This window comes from Dasypus novemcinctus, chromosome 7, assembly GCF_030445035.2.
Source record: "Dasypus novemcinctus isolate mDasNov1 chromosome 7, mDasNov1.1.hap2, whole genome shotgun sequence".
In the NCBI taxonomy this organism is placed as follows: domain Eukaryota; kingdom Metazoa; phylum Chordata; class Mammalia; order Cingulata; family Dasypodidae; genus Dasypus; species Dasypus novemcinctus.
In genome coordinates this window covers 70396095-70423564 of record NC_080679.1, presented here as the reverse complement: position 1 = coordinate 70423564, position 27470 = coordinate 70396095, and the positions used below count along the sequence as shown (strand labels likewise).

General features: G+C 41.4%; 1 protein-coding gene across 1 annotated transcript in view; it reads right to left on the bottom strand.

Moving 5' to 3' along the window:
* The window catches only part of PDE11A (phosphodiesterase 11A), a 482125-nt gene that overhangs the window by 57657 nt on the left and 396998 nt on the right, over positions 1 to 27470 (bottom strand). The window contains exons 14-17 of the mRNA XM_058300593.2: positions 24227 to 24317; positions 20314 to 20414; positions 6554 to 6631; positions 542 to 605 (exon numbers count right to left, since the gene is read on the bottom strand). Of these exons, the coding sequence (XP_058156576.1) occupies positions 542 to 605; positions 6554 to 6631; positions 20314 to 20414; positions 24227 to 24317 (334 nt within the window). The remainder of the gene's footprint in view (positions 1 to 541; positions 606 to 6553; positions 6632 to 20313; positions 20415 to 24226; positions 24318 to 27470) is intronic.

Genomic DNA, 27470 nt, shown 5'->3' with positions numbered 1-27470 from the left:
TTACCTGCCTAAAAGCTATACTTGTTATAGAACAAAGACTTTTTGGCAGTCAAACCAGATAGGTGGTAGAGACATGATCTTTTATACAAATTATATTGGATGCCGAATACTTTGGTCCAAGAACCTTCTAATCTCTAAATAGTCTTCAAAAATAAAAATAGAATTTCCTCTTAACCTTGTTTTTTTTTTCAGATGTGAAAAACAGGACCTTGTGCTAAAACACAATTACCTATTCAAAAACACTGTTTTTGAAACTCTTGCCCTAAGAAATGGGTCAAAACGTTATTTGGATTAGCTATGATTCAAAAAGCTTGTGGAATACAGAAATATTCCTAAGTGGAAGCATGACAAAGAAAAGACTGTGCAAAAAAACCATGTCCCCACCAAGCCTCCTGCTATTTTTTACACCATGTTAATACCGATGCAAATTGACTAGGGTTTCAGCGCCAGTAGCCAGGACTCTGGGAATATTGTGTCCCCCCCCCCCCCCCCCGCCCCCCAGGCCCTCCACTGCTGAGTCCTGCCATTAATCACTACTTGCCTGTCTGGAGATCTCCCACGGTTTGGTCACAGCTCCAAGGTCACAGGCTGTCATTAACATTGATCTGAAAAACAGAACCAGACAAAACAGCCTGAATAATCTTTTGTCGCTTTCCCAAACCAACCTGTCCTAGATGCATAAATAAATAAAGTGAAAACGAGGCCAGCTCACGTTTTCTTTCCCTCAAAAAGGGGCAGCACTGTTTATAGTCCCTATGTTCAGCATCTCCATCATGTGGCCACTCTCTTATGAAGACAAAGCTAGCACACATCCTCCAGTGGCCTTTTGTTTTGTCTGCAGCAGATCAAGGAAATTCTCTATATCCGAGCTAAGCAAGCTCTGTTTAAAATAACTTACAATGGTCAATGCATTTTTTCATTTTAAGCAAGGGAATCAGGATGTAATAAATGCTGATGGATCTATTTACTGACCTATCACTAATTGACGGGAACGCAAGAAAACCTGTACAAAAGAGGTGAGGTACACACCACAGAAGGAGTGCCTTCATTTTCATCTGCTCTATCAAGCTAAGATTTACGGGTACGAGCTACACTGCTTCACTCCAGTTTACTACCTGGCTTCAACCATGTTTTAGATGCAATAGGAAGAAGAAACATTCGGCTGCAGCTTTATTAATTTGAGCGCATACAAAAGCACAGGGAATATTTGAAGCAGATTGTTGAGGGACTGATTTCTATTATGTTTAACTAGAATTCACATTGAACTTTGATACAAAAACATGGGGGACATTTCAAACTGTAGACAGCACTAGTGCTTATAATTTGATGGTGGGTGGGGTGGGACGCGGGGGCGTGGGGAAACAAGGCACACCCTTTGTCCGAAATCTGCTTTCTTTGTGCTAAACACAGCAGGTAATGGAGGATTTGAGCTGGGAAACCACATCTTGGTGAACTCCTTTTGGAAGCAAGGGTACGTTGTTAAAGGTCAGAGGGCTGTCCTGATGTCAGGTGTTAACATTTCACGCGCAGCCAGATTCCAATGCCTTGGAAACAGGTCTGCTTTCCAGATGGCGGAGCACCCCTAGACGGTAGTGGGGTTTGTGTAACTTCCCCAGGAAACCCCTCCAGGGAACAAGGCAGAGTCCGCAGATAACAAAAGGCCATTCAAAGCACCACCCAGCAGCGCACACGTGTATGTCAAGCAGCATTTATGAAGCATCTAATCCCAAACATCCCTCTGTTATGCACTGTGTAAAGAGAGACACATCAGCTTATTCATCATATCTGATTTTCTGTAACAAGTACTTCTACAGTGATTACTGTGGGCCTGCCTCAGTTCTAAGTACTTTATATATATATAAATATTAACTAAATGAATCCTCATCACAATCCTTGGAGATAGGGGCATGGAGAGAAAAAGCCACTTTCCCAAGGTGAGTAAAGCACTCAGGATTCAAACCCAGCAGTCTGGCCCCAGAGTCTGTGCTCTCCAAATGCTGCTAGAGTCAGTGAACAGGGAGGGTTTACATAAACAGCTTTAATCTTGAAGTCCCATATTTCTAGTACAACTCACAGTTAAACGTCTCAGTCTGCATAGTGCAATTGAATGAATAGGCAGGAAGAAGTAGTGCACAACTATTTCTGTCCTAAGTGGGAAAAGCACAGTGGTGTACCAAGAGTATCTGATACTTGGCGGAGATCATTTTTTAACACACTTCTCTACAAGACAAATTTTTTTCAATAACAATCTTGTAATTTTTGTTATCTTCTTGATGTGTTCTCTCATTTTAAGGCAATTAGCAGTTTAAAAGGAAAACACTTTAGGGAAACGGACTTTGGCCCAGTGGTTAGGGCGTTCGTCTACCATATGGGAGGTCCGCGGTTCGAACCCCGGGCCTCCTTGACCCGTGTGGAGCTGGCCATGCGCAGCACTGATGCGCGCAAGGAGTGCCGTGCCACGCAAGGGTGTCCCCCGCGTGGGGGAGCCCCACGCGCAAGGAGTGCGCCCGTGAGGAAAGCCGCCCAGCGTGAAAAGAAAGAGCAGCCTGCCCAGGAATGGCGCCGCCCACACTTCCCATGCCGCTGACGACAAGAGAAGCGGACAAAGAAACAAGACGCAGCAAATAGACACCAAGAACAGACAACCAGGGGAGGGGGGGAAATTAAATAAATAAATAAATCTTTTTAAAAAAAAAAAAAAAAAAAGGAAAACACTTTAAGGATATTCAAATTCAATAAAAGATTTCAGGTATGAACCAAATTAGCAACCAAAATTATTACCTCTCACTGTCTCACGGTTTTAAATTTTAAATACAAGGTAAAACCACAAGTGGGCACACAAAATGACAGAATTGAAGGAGCTCAAGTTATGTTTCTTTCTTTTCATAATCACTATATTCTCATTGTTTGCTTTGAATATACTATTTAAAAACAGGAATGTGATGTAGCACAGGATTGGAGACACAAATTATACCCAAAGTGAGCTTGAAAGACTCCAGACTGTTAGGAACTTTCACTTGAAAGTGTGTAGCTGAGTCCACGCGTGTGAGGGGCCAACTGTGTAACTGGAAGTTCTTGGAGTTATTACATGTGCAATACATGAACAATTAAAGGATAAGTATTAATAATAAAAATGTGCTAATTTTAACTCAGTAGTAACCTCAGCAACTGTTCAGAATTTATACCAACAAAAGACTTTTTTCCAGGAAGTAGTATTTAATCACTGACGTTGTTTAAAATTGATGGCACTTGCTGATGATAAAAAGCATCTCTGGTTAGTTTTATTAGTATTTTAAAATTTTCTACAGACAGTGTAGGTGACACCCTAGAGCCACCTTTGGTGCACCAAAGTGAGCCTAATCATGACACCGGCAGGGTGTGTGGGTGTTTGTGAGGTGGGGGCAGCGATGGGGGAGGGGGAGAGCACCTGGAACAGCTGTTTTACATATTATACTTCCAAATAAGATTTTGCCTCAATATGGCGTTCCCTGCCAAAAAAAGGTCTGCAGGAAAACATCCAGGTGGAAATGCTGAATGGCATTTGCACTTTAGAAGTGGAGCTCAGAAGAGAGGCATGGTCCAAGAAACCAATTGGGAATCAATGGAGAGGAGAAGGCAGTTGAATCCATGAAGTTAAGAACAAGCATGCAAAGGGAACCAAGGTGGGGGGCAGTTATGTTTAGGGCTGGAGAAGGACAAAGAGGAGAAGGAGGAGTGGGAAAGTGGAAAATTCAGAAGAAGGCAGGAGAGAATTTTTTTTCCCAGTGTACTGGGTCCAGGGATTGAACCTGGGACCTCTTATGTGGGAAGCTGGTGCTCAACCACTGAGCCATATTGGCTCCTCTGAGTTGGTTTTTTCATTTGTTTGTTGTTTTGTTTTTGTTTTTAGAAGGCACTGGGGACCGAACCCAGGACCTCCCTTGTGGGAAGCAAGCTCTCAACCGCTTGAGCCACGTTTGCTCCCAGGAGAGAATTTTAAGAAAGGAACAGCCAACTCAGGAGCTGAAAAGAGATCAAGGAAGCTGAAGGGACCAAAGGCCTTTGGTGTCTGGGAGGTGATTGGTGACTTTCAAAAGGAGCAGAAATCACATTTCACAGACTGAATTCCTTGGTGGAAGAAAGGCCAAATGCCTCGTGGTATATCCATATTTTGGAATGCTATGCGACAATAAAAGATGATGAGGTACAGATATGGAAAGCATCCCAAGGCTTATAGTTGAATGAAAAAGCAAGTTCAGATTGATATGCACTATATATAATATATGTTAAACCAAACAAGAAATCCACATACGTAGGTATGTAAATGCTTCTAAAATGATCTAGAAAGATACAGAATAGAGATAACAGAATAGAGAACTGTAGCCAGTATGGGAATTGGAGTTGGAACTTAACAGAGGTTTGGAGGGGTTATCTAAAACGTTTTACGATACCACCAGAAAAATCATGTTTTCATATACTTACTTGTGGAATTAAAAATTATGTAATAAGAAAGAGAAATTGTGCTGCAAGAAGACAGGAGGTGTGGGAGTGAAGTGTGAGAGCAAAGGAAAGGAGGAAACAAGGATGGGACCTTGAGGAGGAGGCAGATTTGGAGATGCTTTCTGGGGAGATAGAAGCATGTTTTTAGGCCTAGTGTGATGGTGAAGTTCAAGTGTCAACTTGGCCAGGTTATGGTGTCCAGGAACCTGTTTGGTCAAGGAAGTACTAGCCTGATTGTTACTGTGAGGATATTTTGTGGATCTAAATCAGCAGTAAGTCAATTGCATCCATGGCTGATTATATCTACAATTGACTAAGGTAATTGACTTCAGCAATAAGGGAAGTCTCATCCAATCAGCACAAGGCCTTAAAGGGAGAACTGATGATTTCAGCAGTCAGAAAAAAGAATTTCCATCTCTACTTCAGCCAACCATCTCTTTTTGGGGAATTCATTGAAACCTTCATTGGATTTCCCAGCTTGCGGCCTGCCCTGTGGAATTCAGATTTGCCAATCCCCATGGTCACATAAGCCAATTCCTATAATAAATCTCACAATATTGATGTTATATATCCCACATAATGCAAATACTACTTAAACCTATGCTTTATATATCTGTCTTCCTGGAGAAGCCCGACTAATACTGGGAGGAGCATAATAAGAAAAACTGATCTGGAAAAAGCAAGCCAAAGGGGCAGCATGATTGATCTGGAAGGTTGGGGTGAGGGGTGGGGTGGAGAGGTGTGTGTGGAGGGAATGGAATTAGTGGAGGTTCTAATCTTGAGAGAGGAAGAGTCTCTCTTCTGAGATGGAAAGGAAGAAGAAAAAGGTCTGTAAGATAACACAGTGAGATACTGAAGTAGAGAGAGGAGAAACTGAGGGACCTCCAGTGAGAAGCTCTCAGGACAGTGTGAAGTAGGGTCTGCTGCAGATGGAAGGATCAGGCAGAGCACTGGGACCTGAAGGTGGTAGCAGAGGCTTTATACAGCTATGACAGGGATCTGATTTGGGGTCATTCCAGTGGTTGTCTGGTTGTGGATGGGATACAGTAAGCCCATCTTCATGGACTCATAAATTTCCCCAGCAACACTTAGCAGCTTCAGAACAGGAATAAGAAAGCAGAAGGTCTAGGGATGGGCTAGGCAGGCATAGTGGAAGGATGGGGTGTGAGGGAAAGTGGGATGGTGTCTCACCATCCAGAATGGCTGCAAGAGGGTAGTTAAAATGTGCCACATAAAAATAATCGTTTGCAACTGTCCTTTCTAAACAACTGAGAAGAAGCCCTATAAAAAGTCTAGAATAGGGAAGCGGACTTGGCCCAATGGCTAGGGCATCCGCCTACCACATGGGAGGTCCACGGTTCAAACCCAGGGCCTCCTGACCTGTGTAGTGAGCTGGCCCACGTGCAGTGCTGATGCGCACAAGGAGTGCCCTGCCACGCAGGGGTGTCCCCCTGTATAGGGTAGCCCCATGCGCAAGGAGTGCACCTGGTAAGGAGAGCCGCCCAGCTCGAAAGAAAGTGCAGCCTGCCCAGGAATGGTGCCGCACACACGGAGAGCTGACACAACAAGATGACTCAACAAAAAGAAACATAGATTCCCGGTGCTGCTGATAAAGATAGAAGGGGTCACAGAAGAACACACAGCAAATGGACACAGAGAGCAGACAACTGGGGGAGGTGGGGGGAAGGGGAGAGAAATAAATAAAAAATAAATCTTAAAAAAAAAGTCTAGAATAGAAAGTTAACTCTTCACTTTCCTTTGTGCTGCGTAATTCTGGTCTCTGAGGTTCAAAAGCCCCCCATTTCCCAACCTTCCATTCCCCACTCCCCAGGAATCATAGGAAGTCATGGCTTGCTGACTAATTTGAACATCATTTTCTAATTTGAAGGCAAATTTATGGAGAGGAGACAAAAATATGTTTCACTTCTAAGATATATTCTTTATTTTCTGAACTTTTTTAATATACACTAAGCCAATGGTATTTTAAAAATTACCTCTATGCTCTTAGAACTATAAGAAGAGTGGATAAATCGTCAAATGATGAAGAAACACATAAACAAGAGCTGTTTCTTACCGAAATATATCACGATGGTTTTTGTTATTCCAATCACAGTCTCCTTTACTGACAAGTTCAAAGAATTCAGTTCTTCTCCTGCACAAAAATCAAATGAAGAAAGAAAAAAAAAATCTGAAATGAAATTCCCCGTCTGTGGGGTGATAGTAACACATTTATGGGGGAAAAAGCAAGACCACTTGAACCAAGTAACTTAATATTTGAAATCATGAGGCTAACACTCTATCAAAATTAATCATTTTTTAAAAATGTTGAAGCTGCAAGAAAATGCCATAATCATTTCTGAATGTATTTACAACAGAGGAGATTATAGAGCCACAAAACAGAAAACAATGTGGTACTGCATTTAGGATTCTGTGCTGTGAAGCTCTTTGTGACTGTTACTGAAAGTCAAGGAATGGAGGCAAGGACAAATAAAAAACAGGGATAATTCCAGAATGTTCTTTTCTTATTCAACATAGAACTGAGCTCTATGATGATCCAAGATAAGATAAACTTCCTGGTAATAAATACAGAGTAAATATTGTTTCCCAGGTTAGAAAGGAACTATTTCACCATTTCAATGTTTAAAAACATAGACCACGGAATCAGAAAAACAACTGGGTTTAAATAATTGGCTCAGCCAAGCACTTGCTGTGCAATGTTGGGAACTTACTGAAATCCTCTGAGATTCAACTTCCTCATCTCTAACATGGGAATCATATATTTTAACTCACAGAGTTACTGTGACTATTAAGTGAGATGACATATATAAGGCATGTATTTAGCACAGTGTCTGCACATTTTAAGTGCTTGATATGCACACGCATATACACATATGGATATCCATTTGGAGATATATAGATATGAATGGATAAAAACAAACAGAGGAGGGAGCAGATGTGGCTCAAGCAGCTGAGCACCTGCTTCCCACATGGGAGCTCCCAGGTTTGGTTCCCAGTGCCTCCTAAAAACAAACAACAAGCAAATAAACAATAAAAACCAACCAGGGAGTTGCTGAAGGGGCTCCGTGGTTGAGCGCCAGTGTCCCAGGTCCTGGGTTCAATCTCTGAGCCAATACCACAAACAAACAAACAAGCAAGCAAACAAACAAACAAACTAAAACAAGTAGGGGATATTTTCAAGTTGTGAAAGCATGGGTGATTTATTCCTCTTACATGGGTAAGTTATTCTTTTCAAAAATCTTCAATCTTGTTATATGACTTTATTTTTACAATGAGAAAGGGAAAAAGAGGACATCCCCTTCTTGATCTTTCTAAGAATCATTCCCTAAGGCTTCCCTGTCTTGCCAAATGTCACTTACTAGCTGTGTGACCCTGGGCAACTTTCTCAGTCTCGGTTTCCAGTTCTGTGGTGAGGATTTGAGACAAGGTATGTTAAGTGTTTATTCTTGGTAGCTACTCAATACCTGATAGTTATGGTTAATATGTAGATAATATTAATATTATTGCCAACAGTAATAAACAATGGACAAATTGGACTACACAGAGACTGAGGATGTCACCTAGTTCTCTTCTTTTTAATAATTATGCAGTACAAAGTTTGGTTCAACAAATATTTATGGAGCACCTACTCTGTGCCAAATTTTTACTAGGCTTTATGGAGACATGACATGGATACTACCTTTAACATCACAGAATTTAGCAGGGGCGACCAACAAAAAAATAGGTAATTCCCCTTCAAATGTGATACTAATGATGACATGAATAATTCTGGGCGTAGGGTGAGGTGAGTGAGCTGCTTACCTTGAGCACAAAATTTAAGGATGTGCCCCAAACTCTTTAATCAAGTAAATAATATTTTAATGCGATATTTTAAAAGTAAAATAAAGGAAAAAATCCATAAATATGTAAAAGTATCAAAATTTTAAATAAAGGTGGAGTGGATGTAGCTCAAGTGGTTGAGCTCCTGCTTCCCATGTACAAGGTCCTGAGTTCAATCCCCAGGATTCCTAAAAACAAAACAAACGAACAAACAAAAAAAAGATAGGATCCGATCCTGTGCTTGCTTTTCTCACCCCACTTGCCTCACTATTAGTCCTGGTCCTAATGAAGCTAATATTTATTGGGTCCTTACTGTGTACCAGGAAGACTTCCTAGGTCCCGCTACTTACCACCCATGTGACCTTGGGTAGGTTACCTAACCTCACTGGGCTTAAGATTTTTTTTTGTTTTTTTAATTGGTATAAAATTATTAAGTTATGGGATCTACTTTGTTGCATTGGTGGCAGGACTAAAGAAAATTACTTATGTGAAGTACGTAGAATGTATGGCATACAGCAGGTGGTTTAGCAAGGATTAGCTACTGTCGTTAGCTCAGAGGGGCTGGGTATCTGGCCCACAGTTTCACAGCTAAGTGGCAGAGCTTGTACGGTGTGATACCATCTGTTGGAATAAAGAACTTGTCCTCTTAGCCACTGCACCAGGCAGCTAAGATATGCCCAAGGTGTCCTGGAACACAGAGAAAGGCACTTAGCCTAGCTTGGAGGGTCATGGAGAAGGCTAGGGAGCTTCCTGGAAGAGCTGACACTGGCGTTGTCCCTGCCATTATATGCATGTGGGTGGCCATTTCATTCTATGAGCTATTCTAAGAAATCGCTAGAACGCAAACTCCATGAGGACAGGGGCCTGGCCCATTTTGTTCACTGGTACATCCTGGTGTCTATAATAATGCTTGATGAGTAGGAGGTGCTCAGTACATATTTGTTGAATTGATGAATGGAATTCATTTATCATTGTATGTGTGTATAGGGTTTTTTTTTTTTTTTTAGGCCAGTTAAAGAATTTATGGGGAAATGGAGGGAAAGAACAGAGCTTGCTGAGAAATAGGAGAGGACAGAAATACACACCAAGATTTGATGCGGGCTCCTCTAGGCAGAGAGAGCCTTATATATTTATATATTTCAAAAAGCTATCCATTTAAAAAAATAACTTTTCAACCATGGCTTTATCTAGATTCTGATTGTCCTGGGGTCTTCCTGGTTGCCATTCATAGAGAGTGAGATAAGAAAACTTAAAATCTGTCTAAGAAAAGCCCTGTCCGATAGAATCTTGCAGACAAGATTCTAACTTGAACCAAGAGGACAATATGACGAATTGTAGGAAATAAGAACATCATTCCCTCCATTAACTATTATTATATCTGCTGATAGTATATTCCATAAATTAGGCATAATATCTTTGATGTGAATTGGAAGCACATTACTTAGATGGCTAACTCAATACAGAAATCAGATTCTTTTATTTTCTCATGCTTCTCTACAACATGCCAATCGAGCAGCACCATAAGAATAAATTCCTCAATGATGGAAATTTTAATAGTTACAGTTGCTGGTGTGAAAGCCTTAAACCAACGGAACTCAGAATTGGCCATGGGCCTCACATTCCACTAACAAGGTAGATTCCCTTGCGTCAGGATGAGAGGGAATATCCACTGTGCCAGGGGGGAGCTAGAGGAGGGGTGGGACGAAGCTTCATTGGACATAGGAAAATGTAGCATATCATCTGACTTTTCTTCTACTGACAAAAGTGTGGGTATTTCTTGATAGGGTCTATTTAGTCCCAAGGTTTGGCTATGACTTCAGAAGATAATAGGAGACTTCCTGTGCACCATAGTTTTGTCACGATAAACATGAGAAAAATCTAGTCACTAGTCGAACTATGTACATTGTACATTTCATAATACATTTGGTCACATAAATAGCCAAATAGATGCTTTAAAACTGTGCATTTCAGTACTGCTGCTTCCGTCTCCAAATAAATCATCTTCGAATATAGCCTTAGAAGTTTACTAAGTAAATTATGTATAGCATTGCTTTGCCTGTTTTAAAATTTTATACGAATGATATATCATCATAGCATATTTATTCTTTGATAACTTGCTCAATGTTTCTCACTCAATGTTATGTTTGTGAGATTCACCCATGATATGTATAGTTCTAGGTCATTCCTTTCCAGTGCTGTACGGTATCCCACGTAGTATTACACCACAGTTTATTTACACATTTCTTGATGGATATTTAGACTATTTCCAATTTGTGTTGCTGTTAGCTACAATGTTGTTATGAACACCCTTGCATGTCTCCTTGTGAGTTCATGTGTGAGTCCTCTCTGTATATGTGTGTGTGTGTATGTGTGTGTATGTACATGTGAAATTGCTGGATCAGAGAATAATTTCTCCTCTGTTTTTAATTTGAACTTTCAGTATAGTTACAGACTGATTAGGGTTGTATGGGACCTTTGAGAAAAATCTGCTATACTTTTCTCATTTTATAGTTGAGGAAAATCAAGGTGAAGGAAGGTGAAGTAATTTACCCAGAGTCCCTGGGAAGTTATGGGCAGATCTGGGTGGATTCCAGGTCCGCAGCCTCCCAGCTCTGGCCTCTGAGACAGTCTTTGTGAACCTGTGTATAGAATGAACCTCAGGGACCAGACAGCCTTGCGTGTTGTGAGTATAGGGAGGGTAGTGGCCTGCAACACTCGTGAGATGCAGTAGCATCCCGGCAGCTGTACCAAGGCGGCACCCAGCACCAAGTCCCAAGGCGGACCCAGACTGCATCCTCTCCACAGGCAAGAAGAGGATGCTTCAACGCAGAGCTGCTGATGTCCCAGGCCAGGGAGGTGGTTCACGGCGCCGGGTGCTGGATGTCTGAGCTCCTGCTAAGTTATAATCATCACAAAGCTGCAATGAAAAGATCTGCCCATACAGCTGCTCCTTTTAGCATCCATATGTGCATATATGTCTACACTGGTGTGTGTACACAGAGTCAACAGAATGAGCCCATGTGAAACTATTAGCAATAGGGGCATTTTTAAAACATGGGACTGCGAACATGAACATTTGAAAATGCACAAAATTATACAATACTCCCTGGATCCAGACTCCTCTCTCGTGAAGAACTATGCCATTAACTTCTCAAGCAGCTCACTTGGGACCTCGGTGTTCAAGGACGATGGCAAATACCTCAGCTAGTGAAAAGCAACTTACCGGAAAATCTCATTTATAATCAGATATGTTTTTATCAGGTTTTTATCCTACTCTCCTGACAGAGGTTCCACTTGGAAAAATAGCAGTCTTTAAAAAAGCATCATTTGAACAGAACTGCTAATTACCCTCAAAAATAATTCTAAAGATCGGTTACTGGTTATCTGTCATGACCCTGAAAATCTTTCTGGTTTGTAATTTATCTGCAAGACACCTTTTATTTATTTGTAAAGTGAGAAATCACCATTCCTGCATATATTTTAATCAGGAATATTTGTTGTGAATTTATAGATCTATACATGTATATATGTACCTATATTTTTCTCTGTCTATTTATCTAACTGCTCTGCATCTACCGAAAGTCCGTGAAAGGAAGGCTTTTCAGGCAAGGTGGCAAATTATCCCTGTGACTACCTTGAGTTTCATCTCCAGAATTTTATGGCAAAGTTTGTATGTGAGGACCATGTGGAGTGGGTACAGGGGAGGAGGCTATTTGTTCTTTCTGTATCCATTTGGCTCATTCAAGACGCAAATCTCTGCAGTTGTTGGTTAAATGCAGTTTTTGGAAAGATTTCTGGACTTCTGGCATAAAGAAACTGGAGGGGAATAGAAAATTAACATGCAGATGTTAACTCCAGGAAAAATGACTAAAGGGAACAATGTTATATATTTAATTTTGAATGTGAATTTTCTCACTGCTTTAATTTAGTACTTACAAGGGTCAGCTAAGAATCTGACTGAAATTTTGCCAGGACTCAGGCAAAATTTGAAAAATATAAAGACTAGAATTACACTGAATACTGAAAATGGAAAATTAGACAGTACAAATAAATTCTCAACAATCAGTGAATTCAGTAAAACCATAATCACCAGGCCAAGAAAGCGGATACACTGTCCCTAGGTGGAGCTGCCCCAGCTATTCTCTCCACAGAAGCAGCACTCATCAAATGGCAGTGAATGTTTCCCTCGCTTCCTCTTTCGGCTCTGAGCCCCTGAAGGTAAGATCCTTGCCTTATCTGCCTCTGTATCACCAGCAACTAAGACAAAGCCTGGCACAAAGAAGGCATCCATCAATGTTGGTCGCATGCATTTCTCATTTTTTAATTACTTGAGGTAACATGTGGATGAGGGTGAGTATATGTGAAGATGCTTTGAAGTGTCAGAAAGTAACCCAAATATTTCCTCCATCAACTGCCACAGAGCCTGTTGTTCTAACAGTAGCATAGTTTCAGTGGATTAACTCATCAAGCTCTGCTAAAAGATAGGGACGTTTGAAAGGAAGTAATGGGTTAAGCCCTCTCAGTCACTAACACCTTGCTATGTTAGTATGTTATGCTAGGGTTAGTTTATTCTCTTCCTTTCCAATATGGCAGCTAGTTAAGCGCAGGCAACTGTGGTAGCTGAAAACACTGAGCATAATGGGAACTTAAACATTTGTTGAATGGAAAATGAATGAATGAATATTTCTGTCTGTATAACAATAGAAAACATTTATTGACTTCCTACTGTATTTTTAAATACATTGTTCTAGATACTAATATAATTTTTAAAAGGAGGGTCAAACTATATCTCCTCACAATTTAAAATAATCTAACACCTTTTGTCATCATCAGGTGCTTTTGAGAAATGCTACTTAATGTATCCCTTTGGAAGGACACACAAGGCAAAGAAACCATTAGACTCCACATTTCCCACAATCCTAATGAATGTTTGTAGAGCACAAAGGGAAGTGGAAAATTTTCAAATTGAAGATTAATATGATCGATTTAGAGAGCCAACCTGAAAAGCATTGAGCACCCAACAGATTGAGAAAAAATCTGAAGTACTGGATAATTCTCTGCTTAAACAGTGCTCTGAGGCAATGTGGCATGGTGAGATGAACACAGGTAACTAGATGACCTTGGAAAAATGACTTTGCCCTCTCCAAACCCAGGAATCCTTGTCTATCAGGTGGGGAAAACAATATCTACCTTGCAGGTTGATAGAAGAAGTTGATATCTAAAAGTTAATATTTTGAGAACCCATCATGTGTCAGGCAGTGTGTCAGGTTTGGGGCTCCAAGAGCGAGTGAGAGAGCAAGACATCTGCCTCCGCAGAGCTTCCACTTGAGTGGTGATGCAGGCAGACACTGCAATGCCGAGAACAGGCTGGGCACATAGCAGGCAGCTTGTGAACCATCTATAGTATTACACAACCACAGTCTGTTGCAAATGGATGCTCAACTATTTGTGGGGCCATTCCTCGGTGCTGCCCAATAGCAACAGCCTCCACGATGGTATCAAAGCTAAAGAACTGCCAATCTCAGATGCCCCCAGTTTAGCCCAGCTGCAAACAGGGAGCCTCTAACTGTGCATTCAGCCATGAGTAGGCTCTTAAGCAACACTAGCCTGGCGTCTCCACCCCATCCCTACTCCCCGTTGTGAGGTCTGGAGGCAACTGCATTGCTATAAGCCTGATCTCCAGTGTGGCCTGGAAGTGGCCTGGCCATGTGCAAGTTACTGCTGCCTCTGACGCCCAGTTTCCCCTTGAGTTTTCTTAAGCTAACAGATAACTGCAGAGAGAATGGCAGAGTAGTTAAAAACATTTTGGAGTCCAAATACTTGGTTGGAACCCCAGCTTTGCTATTTAACATTGTGAACAATTTTGCTGAATCTCTCCAAACCTGTTTCCTCACATGTATAATGAGAATGAGGTTTGTAACAATACTTATTCTATTAAGATTGTTTTAAATACTAAATGGAATAATGTGCAAATAAAACTCCTAAGGAAGCACTCAGGAAATATTAGCTATAGTTTATATTACTAACTGTGGACATTGCATAGGGATCTTTGTTGATTTACATGCAGACAAATAGTACAGGGCATTTGTGACATCCCTTTGAAGTTTCAACATTTGTAATTTTTTATCTCTCTCTCTCTGCTCATTCCACTCTCCCAATTTCAAAGTTTTCATAAAATAAAGTTCAAAAGTGTCTAAACAAGTGTCATCTTTTATGGTGCATGTTTTATTAAGTTTTCTGGCTGAGGAATTCATTTCTTTGTAGGGTTCTTTAAATGATCAAAGCTTTTTCACATAAGTAATCTTTGATGACCACGAGAACCCAAAAGATTGCTATGGGTGATATGCCTTTCCCCATGTCATTGGCAAGGAAACTGAGGCAGCAAGAGTTTAAGTGAATGGCTTTGTCAAAGTCACATGGGAGATTACTGAATAGGGTATTTCTATTTCCTGCTAGAGATGGTAAAGTTACTATTTAATTATCAAAGACTTTTTCATTTTAGGGGCTCAGAGACAGGCACAGAAATCCATTTCAGAAAATCACTCAGTAGGAACTGGAAGGTGTTTTCAGTGAGTTGAAAAATCAGACTGAATAATTACCCCCCAGACTGAGGTTGCAAAGCCTAGAAATTCATGCTGAATTATTTATTTTTTTAATCTTGTGAATTCTGCTTTCATATGCCATTTGTAGCACAAAATTCCCAGGACACTCGAAGCCATTAAAAATTAAAGCTGCACATTTTGTGTGTGTGTGGTTGTTACAAAGGGTTTCCACATTTCCATGAAGCTTATTCTTTTTTCCTTTTGGAACTTGACAGGAAACCGTGTTCCTAAGAATGAGTCATAAACTCCTCACCAAAAGGCCTACTCCATGCACATGATGGTGGGTTTTAGGGTGAACTTCCTCCTTTCTGGGAGAGGGAAGTAGTGAACATTTTTTAAAAATAAGGATGTACCAGAGATGGAACCCAGGACCTCATACATGGAAAGCAGCACTTAACCACGGTGCTACATCTGCTCCCCAATGAGAGTTTTTTTTTTGTTTGTTTGTTTGTTTTGGGGAGGTAATGGGGATCCAACCTGGGACTTTGTACATGGGAAGCAGGCGCCCAACCACTTGAGCTACATCTGCTCTCCTGTAGCTGATTTTTGTTTCGAGTAATCAGGGCAGGAAGAACCAATGATATTAGCAGACTTCTAGGAACTACTTGTACGGAACCACCTCCCATCCTTTCGGCCCAGGTAGGTCCTTGCTGCTACAACCAGAGCCACAGCTCTCTCCTCGGCTGCCCTATGCATCACTTACTTTCCACCCTGGAGCTTCTCTGACTCCATGAGGGGGACTAGGAATGATGAGGAACCCTCAGTCCTTAGGCACGCACCCCCTGCAAGCATGCAGTAGTTAACGCCCTGTGGGGGGCCAACTTTAGCCAGTGCAGTATGGGGGCTGATGGACATTTCTGAGGTGCAGCATCCGAGACTTCTCAGCAGGTCCTGCAGGATCAAACCTGGTTGCCCACAGTGGTGACCAACTAGGGAATGTGCCCTGACCATGGCTTTTTCCTTCTTCCTTGTTTCATTGTCTCAGTCCCCCACTCCTTGTAGTCTCTGTATAGCTCTGGCAGAAGGTATGGGAAACCCAAGCTGGTTTTTATATCAGACCAATTGAAGTACACCTAGAAAGGTAAACCTTGCCATGTAATGTATCCCAGATCCAAATGAAAATTATTTCTTGATTCTCCCACTAGAGAGGGAATATGGTGAGTGTGGAAAGAGATCTGAAGGAGAACGCGTGGGTTCCAGTTTTGCCACTAATTAGTTATGTGACCCAAGCCAAGCTTTTTAAGTTTTTGGAGCTCAGTGTCTAATCTGCAAAATGAAGGAGATGAATTAGATTACACAATTTCTTGGATCCCTTCTGGTACGACAATTGTTCATTTGTGAAATAAAAGGCATCTGTGTGACGGTTTGTGGTAGCTGGTTTTGCCTCATTCACCCTAGGGATTGTTCTGGCTAACATATGGCAACACTTTAATGCAACTTTAGACAGACAGTGAATTTGCCTCCTAAAGATCTAGATTAGAGAAAGAGCACCTATTCAGAACCTCAAAAAACAATAACTGACACAAAAAGAACAAGCCAGCTTCTTTGGGAGTCAGCTAACATTAGCAGGGCTGCAGCATTAAGATAAGAACAGAGTAATGAGAAAACGACTTGCAACCAACTTCCTTGACTGTGTTCCAGCGGTCACTCAGGGATTCGTCACAGCCCTAACAGGGCTTGATAAATGGACTCGAAATGTTGAGATTTTTTTCCGTCTTTAGAAGTTCCTTGGAAACTTGGCTTGAGGAACTGCTTTTACTTTGAGAAAAACAACATAAAATCCTGCAGTGTCAGGGACAGGAAGTAAAAACATTAAAAGGATAGAGGCTTTCTACAAATCCAAATCAAGGAGCACCCATCCAGAAAAAGATGGAGGATCACCATAGTTAAGTAAAGCATGAAGATCCCAAAGCATACAATCTAAATAGAACCTAAAGCAAATGAGTTTGTAGATGTTACCGTTTATAATATAATCCAGCAAAGAGCTGTGGATTTTATAATCTAGTCTGGGTGATAAAACACGTACATATAATTATTAGATGTATTTACACATCTTTGAAAAATTAAAAACAGCAATTTGATAATATTAACAGTGTCCATGTATACTTGTTCTTTATTTGAGGCACTTTATATAAATAGCTGTTAATCTTAACCATAATGCTTCAACATAGTATTGTTATCTCCTTTCTTTGTGAGGAAAAGAGGCTCAGAGAGGAAAATAATTTGCCTGATGACACATAACTATTTAGTGGCAGAGCTAGAATTTTAATTTTTAAATATATATTTTAAGTTAGTTAAAGTTTATATGGATGAGAGTAATACATGCATATAGTTATCTAATCCAATACAACTAGCAGCCTATGATAAAATATAGCAGTGGTTTCCATCATCCTGCCTTTTGTTCTTTGACTGTATTACCCAATGCTTTCATCAGATTATTTGTTTTGGTCATCATACCTTTAATTTCTAAGAGCATTTTCTTCTTTTCCTTTTATGGTTGCTCCTATTCTTCTTCTTATTTTCTTTTTAAAAGTATCCTGCTCTTGTTTCATGACGTAATATCTTAGCTCTCTGAGGATGTTATTTTCATTTTCTTCCCCTCCCTGCTTTCTTCAAATTCTGTCCCTACCTCTCTGCCCTGGTTGTTTGAGTCTCAGTCTTTCATATTGGAGGCTTTCATAAAACATTATATGATTCTTGGTTATCTGTTTGTGTTTAATAGTAAGGCATTAAAAAGCTGGGTGGGGTGGGGTAAGGTTTCTAGATAGAATACAGGAGGCCCAGTTAAACTGATGAACAGCAAATAAGTTTTTAGAACAGTATAAGCAAATATTGCATGGGGCATTCTTATACTAAAAAAGTATTCATTGTTTATATGAAATTTGAATTTAACTGGGCATCTGTTTACTAAATCTGACAATCCAAGGTATATGACTTGCAAATTCCTAGCTTCTGGGTGAGTGGGCTATGGGCTATGGGTTTCAGGCTGAAGATTCATACCATTTCACTTAATCTGCTCTTTTGAGCTTTATATATCTCATTTTTGCCCTACACTTCTCCTCGGCCCAGAGCCCTGTATTTCATTTCTCCAGAGAATGAACCTCTTACCTTCCAAGAACTAGAGGAAAGGAAATTACCTGGCTGTGCTGCAGGAGGGCTTCGTGGGCTCTACCTGCTCTGTAAACTGACTTTCTAGCATGTCCTTGTCTTGGGCTTTGAGGGTCACCTCCACTTTTCATGGCACCTTTTGTCTCTAAGTCCCAAGCAAGCTTCTGCAGGGCAAAGTGGCTTGCTTTTCAGAGTTTTTCTCTGTATCTCCTTGCTTTCCAAGTCTACTCTGGTACATCATTTACATTTGTCAGTTTGTCTTCCATCTTCCATCTCCTCTCAGTTGCTGTGAGTCCTCTTCCTTTTTCTTTGTAGATTTATGCTTTTTTTGTTTTTTAAATTTCCAGTCCAGGCCAACATGACTCCAAAGTCTTTACTCCTTCCACTATCCATATAATATAATAACCCATTCAGCAGAATCCAACAATAAGTACCAGTGGCATAGATTGCCACTTGTCTAGCCCCAAACCTCACCACTTCCTTAGTAATAAAACCCCTGGGCATTAGCTGGGCACATACATGGTCATGCAGAGTAAGACTTCCTTTCCCAACTTTTCTTGAAGATAGGTAAGGCCAAGCAACTGATTCTTGCCAATGAAACCAAGTGTAGGTTACATGACAGCTTCCAGAAAACCTTCTTAAAAGATAGCCTGCATCACCCTTTGGCCCATTTTTTCTTTTGTCCCTTTTTTCTTCCTGCTGGCTAGAATGTGAACAAACTCCATTGGCTGGAGCTTGAGCAGCTATGTTGGACTAAGAGGTGGAGACCACGTGTTGAAGGTGGAAACACAGCAAGAGAGAAGGAACCCGGGTTCCTGATGATTTAAAGAAGCCACTCTACCAGCCCCAGATTGCTTATTTCCAGACTTCTTTTATATGACAGAGCAGTAAGCTGCTGTTATTTTGAGTTCTCTGTTTCTTATGACTGTACCTAATTCTAAGCCACATGGTTACAAAGTAAAGTAAGACTTCAAAAATGACAGAAAAAATGGAAGAAGAGCCAAATCTCAAAGGATGGTTAGGTCAGCCTGATGGGGAAGTGGAGGGACAGAATACCATGTAGGAACAATGAAATATTAGGGCACACGGGCAAGACTGTGTACATAGAGTGTTTTCAGTGGAAGATGAGAATGAAGAAAAAAGGATGAGGGAAGATCATGGAGGGTCTCGCAGACCAAACCAAGTGTAGAGCTTGCTTTGAAAACCATGGTGCCACAGAATCTTTTTGAGATGGAAGCTGGAGCTCCAGGCTTAGAATGTAAGGGACTGTTAGAGTGAAGAATTTTTGAGAATTGTTTATATGGAGATAATAGGTGAGACTAAGGGGGTGAAAGTAATTTAAATAAAGAAAGAAGAAAATGAGTTCAAGCACTCACCTAGGAACAAGAAGAAAAAAAATGTACAAAGGATCCAAAGAAGGAGAGAGGAAGGCAGCTGGATGTTGTAGAAGCAAAGAGAGTAGAAATTGGCAGTGAAAATCAGTAAATCTTCAGATATGTTAAAGATGCTAGAAAATATCAGAAATGAGTAAAGGACATTGAATTTGGGGACAAGGAAGTCTCTGGTGGCTTTGAGAGTACACTTTTGGTAGAATATGAAGGTGAAAGCTGCTCTTCACTGTGTAAATGGGGGTTAAGAAAATAGAAATATTAATGTGCTCCATTTATTAAAAGAGGTAGGCAGTAAAAGAAAGTAACCTAAAAAAGCAGTTGAGCTCTATGGGGTCAAGTAAAATAAAATATTTTTTCGGGGAGGGGGACTGTTTGTTTTTAAGACAGGAGGGAACTATGCCTATCAGTGGAGGAAAGGACGGTCAGGCTACCAAAATAGGGGTTCCTTTTGGAGCTGGTCCCAGAGGGAGGGAGAAGGATGGGATTTCCAGCTCAGGTAGAGGGCTGAACTTCAGAATAAAGATAGACGGCTCTAAACAGTCATCTATCTTTAAGGTCATTATAGATCTGACCAGAAATAATAGACTAGAATAGCAATCTTAGCCAGTCTAAAATAGTCATCACTTAGTTTCAGAGTCAAGAGTCCCAAACAAGGCTTATAAAACAGAAGAAAGCTATAAAGCTGGTGATTGTCGCCCTGATTCCCCTGATTTATGGACACTACCTTAAAGTGAGAATAAAGTCCATTTAGATGAGTGAAACAACAAAGTTTAGCTCATTTACACACTGAGACCAATGCTATGATAACAGGCAAACCCCAGTAAGGACCTGAACGTTAATTACAGGATAGACCTTCACATATCCATTTGTCAAATAGATCAAATGCCAATACCTACTCAAAGTATAGTGTGAGATCTGTTGCCAATATTGACTGCTTCAAAAGCTGCATAAGGTCACTATATTCCTTGGAGGACAAATTAGCAAAGATGTTGTGACCCTGTAAGGAAAAGGAAAAAGTCACAAAAGACAACGTTAAATCTATGGTTGTTCATTATGTATGTTTTTCCTATATTAAAAAAGCATTTTTCAAAAAAAGCCTAATGACATTTTGCTATAAATACAAACAGATTCCCTGGCAAACACAGCAAAGCTAGAAGTATAATCACTTGAGGAGGAAATTTTCATGAAGGGAAAATTTTAAAAGTGTTTGAACTTTTATTACTCTAGATAGATTGGTGCCACCAGCACCATCTGACTGTCCATTTCTTTAGGAAAAACATTTGGGAATCTTTCTGTCCCTAAAACAAATACTAGTTTCACTCGTAAAAATATAAGCTGGAATTTTGGAAACATCTGCTATCAGAAAAAATAACTTTAAGAAAGAGAAAAAAAAAATCCATTAGACCAATGGTTCTCAATTGGGGTGATTTTGACCCTGCAAGGGACATTTGGCAAAGGCTGAAGATATTTTATGTGGTTACAACAGTTTGGGGGCAGCGACAGGTGTCTTGGGGACAGAGGCCAGGGATGGTGCTAAACATACTGCAATGCACAGGACAGTTGCTGCAACAAAGAATGATTTGGCCCAAATGTCAACAGTGGAGAAGTTGAGAAGCCCTGCATTAAAATGTTAAGATGAACACTTACTTCATCTTATATACTTTAATTTACCTTAATAGTAGGTTAAATTCTGTACAGAGAACAATGACTGAATGGGTAGGATACATAGGCATCATTCTTGGCACAGCAGGACTCTAAAGATGAATTTTACCTAGGAAAACTTGCAGACCCACCTAATATCTCCATATCAAAGCATACCTCTGTTCGTCAAAACTTGTTTTAGCTGTACTAGGCAACTGCATTATTTAGTATTAATAAGGTTAAAAACTCCTCCTGCAAAGTGACCGTTTCGCTTAATTTGATTTGAAAGTCAGGACTTTTCATTTATTCGGTTTTCTTAGTAAGAAATACGAACTTCTAAACATGTGGTCTGGGAACTGGACCAGTTTTAAACATAGTATTGACAGCCAGAAGATGGTGGAGAAGCCAGGGAGTGGAATGTCTGCTTGAGAATGAACTATTCTCCAACGAGAGGGAAATTCTTTCAGAGAACTAGAATATCAGTTAGTAAGTTACCTCTTACCGAGCACCAAACCATAATCTGCTTCCTTGAGTCAATTTATCTCACTGGGTAACCCTGTCTCTTCTGAAGGAGTAGTCTATTGGTTCCACCTGGGACTGGGTCCAATCTCAATAGTAATTTTCAAATGAACTCTTCCAGACCCCTAATTCAGCCATCAGGAGGAAGACAAATAACTAACGGAACAGCACCCCTCCATTGCGGCCGGCTTTGGCTGCCAGCGCCTAGCTACACGACTCAACCACACGCAGGCTGTTCTGGAGTGTGGGAAAAAAAGAGGAGGGAAACAATGGGAAAGTAGCCCCTGCATCTGCCCACATGCCCAGCATCTCCCGCTGGAAGAAATATGGCAATTAGGAGCAAGTTTCAGTAACAACTAATGTGGACTCACCATGGAGAAAGCTGGTCTGAATTTGACAATTCGGATGATTTTGTGAAGGGGTGTATTTTACTACTTTTAAAGGACATACAGTAACTAACACAATTTACCAGTAACAAGGTGACAGAGATAGACCGACCAGCTTCAATTTACCAAAAAAAAAAAAAAATTAATTTGTTATCAGTAAATTGTTTATAGCAAACAGGCCTTCTACGGTGCCTCAAGGCTTTGTTCCCTGAAAGAGATTTGAGCCTCCCTGAAATACTCGTTCTATTCTTTGTTTAGAAAGGCAGTGAATTGGTATTGATGGAAAGCAAAGCAAATGTGGAGGCAGAAGGATCTGGGGCAATCGACTGGCTGTGTGACCTTCATGGAGCCAGATAACCTCTCTGTGCCTATTCCATTTGGAAAAGGAGATGATGATGGCAGCGGCATTCCTTCCTGTCTGATGGACAGGACAGGAGGGGATATGGGTCAAGCCCCAGGGCAGTGCCTGGCACACGCCAGCTACTCAGTGCTGGCTCCATTGTTATTATTCTCTGTTCTTCATAGAGAACCCCAAAGTAAAGGGCAGCCAATGTGTTTTGTTTGCTTGAAAACAAATTCTGGGTTGAAGGACCAGAAGATCCTTGAGAAGACAAATAAATGCTCTTCAGAGGAAATCTTGACATCTTGTGTATGATCCTTATTATCACAAAGGTGGGGATTTCTGGGTCTGGAGGTATAAATCCATTACATTCACCAGTAGAGAAAGGCTAGTGTGCACGGCAGTTCCTGTTATTCCTACCTCCCTCTTCCACAGCACTCGGTTAATACAAAGCTTTGATGGAAAACTCCAGAGCCAGAGGTGCCAGGCTGCTGACTTCTGTCAGTTACTGAGAGCTTAAACCTTAGTGTTTCATTCCTACCATCATCCCCAGCGGGTCTGCCCTTCTCCAGCCTGAATTCAGGTTCCAGAGTGTTGACTCCGGGAAGTCAGAGGCTTCCCTGATACTGCAAAAGACGTGCTTTCTCAAGATCGGCTGGAGGAAAAAACCCTCCACACTTAATGATGCTATTCCACCGAAGCCGGGGCTTAATGATGATGATAATAATAATTAATGACACAGCTAGAGAACTGACAAATAATGGGAAACAGATGATCCCTTCTTGGCCTCAAAAAAAAAAAAAAGTCCATACGCCTGCAGAAAATTAAACAGACCTTTTCCTGGCAATTTTAAACTTAGAAGCCTCAGCCAGATTCAGCTGTGGTTTCTGTTTTTCTCCACAGAGAGCTAAAAGTATAAAATCCCAACTACTTCCAACTCCTGCAATTTGCTATATAAAGAAAAATAAGCATATGGCATTAGCTCTGGGTCTTAAATTTGCAGTTCTTACTTTCACACTGATCCCACCAGCAATTTTAAGTGTTCTTATCATTTACAGTTTTCTCACTTGTGCTAATAAAGTGTATCTTTTTCACCCTGCTGCTGCTTCTATCATCTTTTAAAATGGTTTTGGGGGAAGCGGACGTGGCTCAACTGATAGAGTGTCTGCCTACCATATAGGAGGTCCAGGGTTCAAACCCAGGGCCTCCTGACCCATGTGGTGAGCTGGCCCATGCGCAGTGCTGATGCACGCAAGGAGTGCCGTGCCATGCAGGGGTGTCCCCCACGTAGGGGAGCCCCATGTGCAAGGAGTGTGCCCCGCAAGGAGAGCAGCCCCATGCGAAAAAAGCGCAGCCTACCCAGGAGTGGTGCCACACACATGGAGAGCTGATGCAGCAAGATGACGCAACAGAAGGAGACACAGATTCCCAGTGCTGTTGAGAATTCAAGAGGACACAGAAGAACACACAGTGAAGGACACAGAGAGCAGACAATGGGGGGAAAGGGAAATAAATAAATCTTAAAAAAAAATAAAATGGTTTTGGGTTTCACAAAATGAGGACGTCAGGCCAGTCACCACTTGGATGAAGCCACTCCTTTAGGGGGTTTGTGTACCCCTTAAGGAAGATAAGCTCATGTTTGCTGACAAGCTTGGGCAGTCTATTCTATTAAGTGAATGTGAGAAGCCTCCTAAACAGTGGTGAAACCCAAATGACAGGCTCAGGAAGAATGTGATCAAGGTCTTTGACCAGGCATCACAAAGAACATAAACGCCACCAAGAAAAGGTCCAATAGTTTGGCTTAAAAAAAAAAATTGCCATACTTTTCTGTGTCTATCGATGGCACTAAAAAGAAAAGAGAGGTAGGAAACAAATCGCTTATTGGTTTTCTGTCAAGGGGAGAAGCAGAAGGTTAGGTAGTACCTCACTTTGAAGGATCATCACGGCGTGGTTAAAATGGTGATGCTCTAAGGTAGCAGAGGTTCCATAGAGTTGGGCCAGGGCAGAGTCGCTCCTGAAAAAAGACAGAAGGGTGAAGGACCGCGGCTCTTCACCTTGCAGCCATCCTCCCACACCAGCTCTTTGGATCAAACTGCTTTTCTACTCTTGGCAAAGGACCACAAGGTGATACAGTCTAAGGTAACTACTTGTGCAGTTCACTCATTCATTTTGAATATACCTTTCAGGAATCTTCTGTGTGTTAGGCTAGATGCTGTGGATGATAACAAAGACAGAGTCCCGACCTCTAAGAAATTTATGGACTAGTAAGGGAGATGAGATGTGATCACAAGGAAAAATAATGCACGTAACACACAATACAAATACTAATACACTGGAGAGAGTGTTCCAGGTCTGGTGAAAGTGCTGTGGAGAATCTGAGGAAAAAAGAAATGAATTTCTGGCCCTCAGGATCTGAGTAGATTTTGTGAAGAAGGTGGAATTGCAGATGTAGGCAAAAATGATGGCGGGAAGTAAAACACCTTCCCAGAATGACAGCTGTGTTGCTTGGCTGGAGTGATGGATAGATGATAGAAAGTCTTGCTTTCAGGGGCAAAATCTTTGTGGATGTTATTCAGTTTGTATACAGGGACCCGAAGGGTTTTACTATGGAAGGGGTTCTATGATCTGAACTGTGCACAAGGATCTGCAGAGTGGACGAGGAAGAGAAACAGTGTGGACTTGCTATGATGCAGTGACAGTGGTCAGAACACATTAATTACTGTGGTCTGGGGGAGAGGAGCTGGACCTAAGCTAAGGTGACTGGTAGCAAAGGAAATGGAAAGGAAGGCCATGCAATCAACAGGACTCAGCTTTTGAATAGAGAAATTGTCAAAGGACCAGAAAAGTTCAAAAAACCCTAAGACAGAATTTCCCTTTTTCTTTTCTGATGTACCAGGGCCAGGGATTGAACCCAGGACTTTGTATGAGGGAAGCCAGCACTCAACCACTGAGCCACATCAGCTCCCCTAAGTGAGTTTTTTCACTTGTTTGTTTTTATTTTTAGGAGGCACTGGGAACCAAACCCGGGACCTCCCATGTGGGAAGCAGGTGCTCAACTGCTTGAGCCACATCCATTTCCTACAATGTTTCTTAATGACATTATTAATAAGTTACATTAAAAAGAGGATTTTAATCCAAGGTATAAGGTATACACAACTTCTCAGAATCTTTAGCATAAATTTATTTGCATTAAGAGCAAGACAGAGTAACCAAAGTAACTTATTTTGACACAGGAAGCTTTTTTTAAAAATTTTTTATTCACATATAACTTCATTTTTTTTAAATTAGAGGAATTGTAGGTATATAGACAATTGCAGAACTTTCTGCAAAATTCATAGTCCCCATATACTCCCTTATTATTTATTTATTTATTTTTCCATTTTTAATGCCAGTGTAGGAATGCACAGGAAGCTTTATTCAAAGAGTACCTCATAGTTTAGCATTTCAGAGAAAAGGCCTGGAGAAATATTGCTCTAGTTTTGGATGAACAGGAAGAAAATGGAGCAGGAGGAAGTGTGTAAGAAGAGCTGATAGGTTTGACTTTGCATTGTGATCTCAAGATATAGTAGCAAAATAATAGTCAGAAAAATGGAGAATGGAGAAGGGCATAGGCAGGCTTAGAAACAAAGCAGATTTGCTATGATTGTTGCTGCAAAGGAAGTAAAGCTGAAATTGCACAAACTGTGAGCAGGACGGCAAAGGGTTTCTCTGAGAACATGATGCTGCCAATCTAATTCAAGTGTCGCAAATGGTGCATTAATATTGGAAAGGTAACATTAGCCATCACTGCCGTGTGGCTTTTCCAACAGCAGTTGTTGGTACCTTTAATGGGTCTGTGAAGAAGCCACCGTGTGACTCCACTTGAACCCTAATGCACCATCTCGTGATGGAGAGAAATACTTGCATGGCCTCTTTTTTCTTTTTAAAGATTTATTATTTTATTTATTTCTAGCCCCTTCCAACCCCACCCCAGCCCCCAGCCCCCCGTTCCAGCTGTCTGTTCTCTGTGTCCATTTGCTGTGTGCTCTTCTTGTGTCCGCTTCTATTCTTGTCAGTGGCACTGGGAATCTGTGTCTCTTTTTGTTGTGTCATCTTGCTGCATCAGCTCTCTGTGTGTGCGGTGCCACTCCTGGGCAGGCTGCACTTTTATCATGCTGGGTGGCTTTCCTTAAGGGGCACACTCCTTGCATGTGGGGCTCCCCTACGTGGGGGACACCCCGTGTGACTGGGCACTCCTTGAGTGCATTGGCACTGTCTGTGGGCCAGCTCATCAAACAGGTCAGGAGGCCCTGGGTTTGAATCCTGAACCTCCCACATGGTAGGCGGATGCCCTATATGTTGAGCCAAGTCCGCTTCCCTGCAAGGTCTCTTTAAGAAAAGCAAATTGTAGTAGAAATCTCTGTTGGCAGTCAGACTGTAAAAGCACTGGATATCTCGGGGGGTTAGTGGAGGAAGTATATCCTACAGATCTGTAGGTCGGGCTTCAGAAATAAACCTTACACAGCTTCTGAGTATCTAGAAGAGCTGTCTTATACCCAATGTATTTGACTCTCCATGGGAAAAGACCTCATGAATATTATTCAGAGCTCATTTGATCTACTTTACATATAAGGTTGACAAGTGTCCTATTCCACAATCACACCATGATAGCTCAGTGTGGAATTCCAGAAAGTTCCCTGCTTTTGGAGCCAGACCTCAGCTCTTTTTCTGTTTAGTAGTTTGGGCCAGTTACTTGAAAACTTTTTTTTTTATTTTAAAGATTTATTTATTTATTTGTTTCTCTCCCCTCCCCCCCACCCCGGTTGTCTGTTCTCCGTGTCTTTTGCTGGGTCGTCTTCTTTGTCCGCTTCTGTTGTTGTCAGTGGCGTGGGAATCTGTGTTTCTTTTTTGTTGCATCATCTTGTTGGGTCAGCTCTTTGTGTGTGCGGAGCCATTCCTGGGCAGGCTGCACTTTCTTTCGCACTGGGCAGCTCTCCTTACGGGGTGCACTCCTTGCACGTGGGCTCCCCTATGCAGGGGACACCCCTGCATGGCAAGGCACTCCTTGTGCACATCAGCACCGTGCATGGGCCACCTCCACACGGGTCAAGGAGGCCTGGGGTTTGAACCGCAGACCTCCCATGTGGTAGACAGACGCCCTAACCACTGGGCCAAGTCCGTCTCCCTA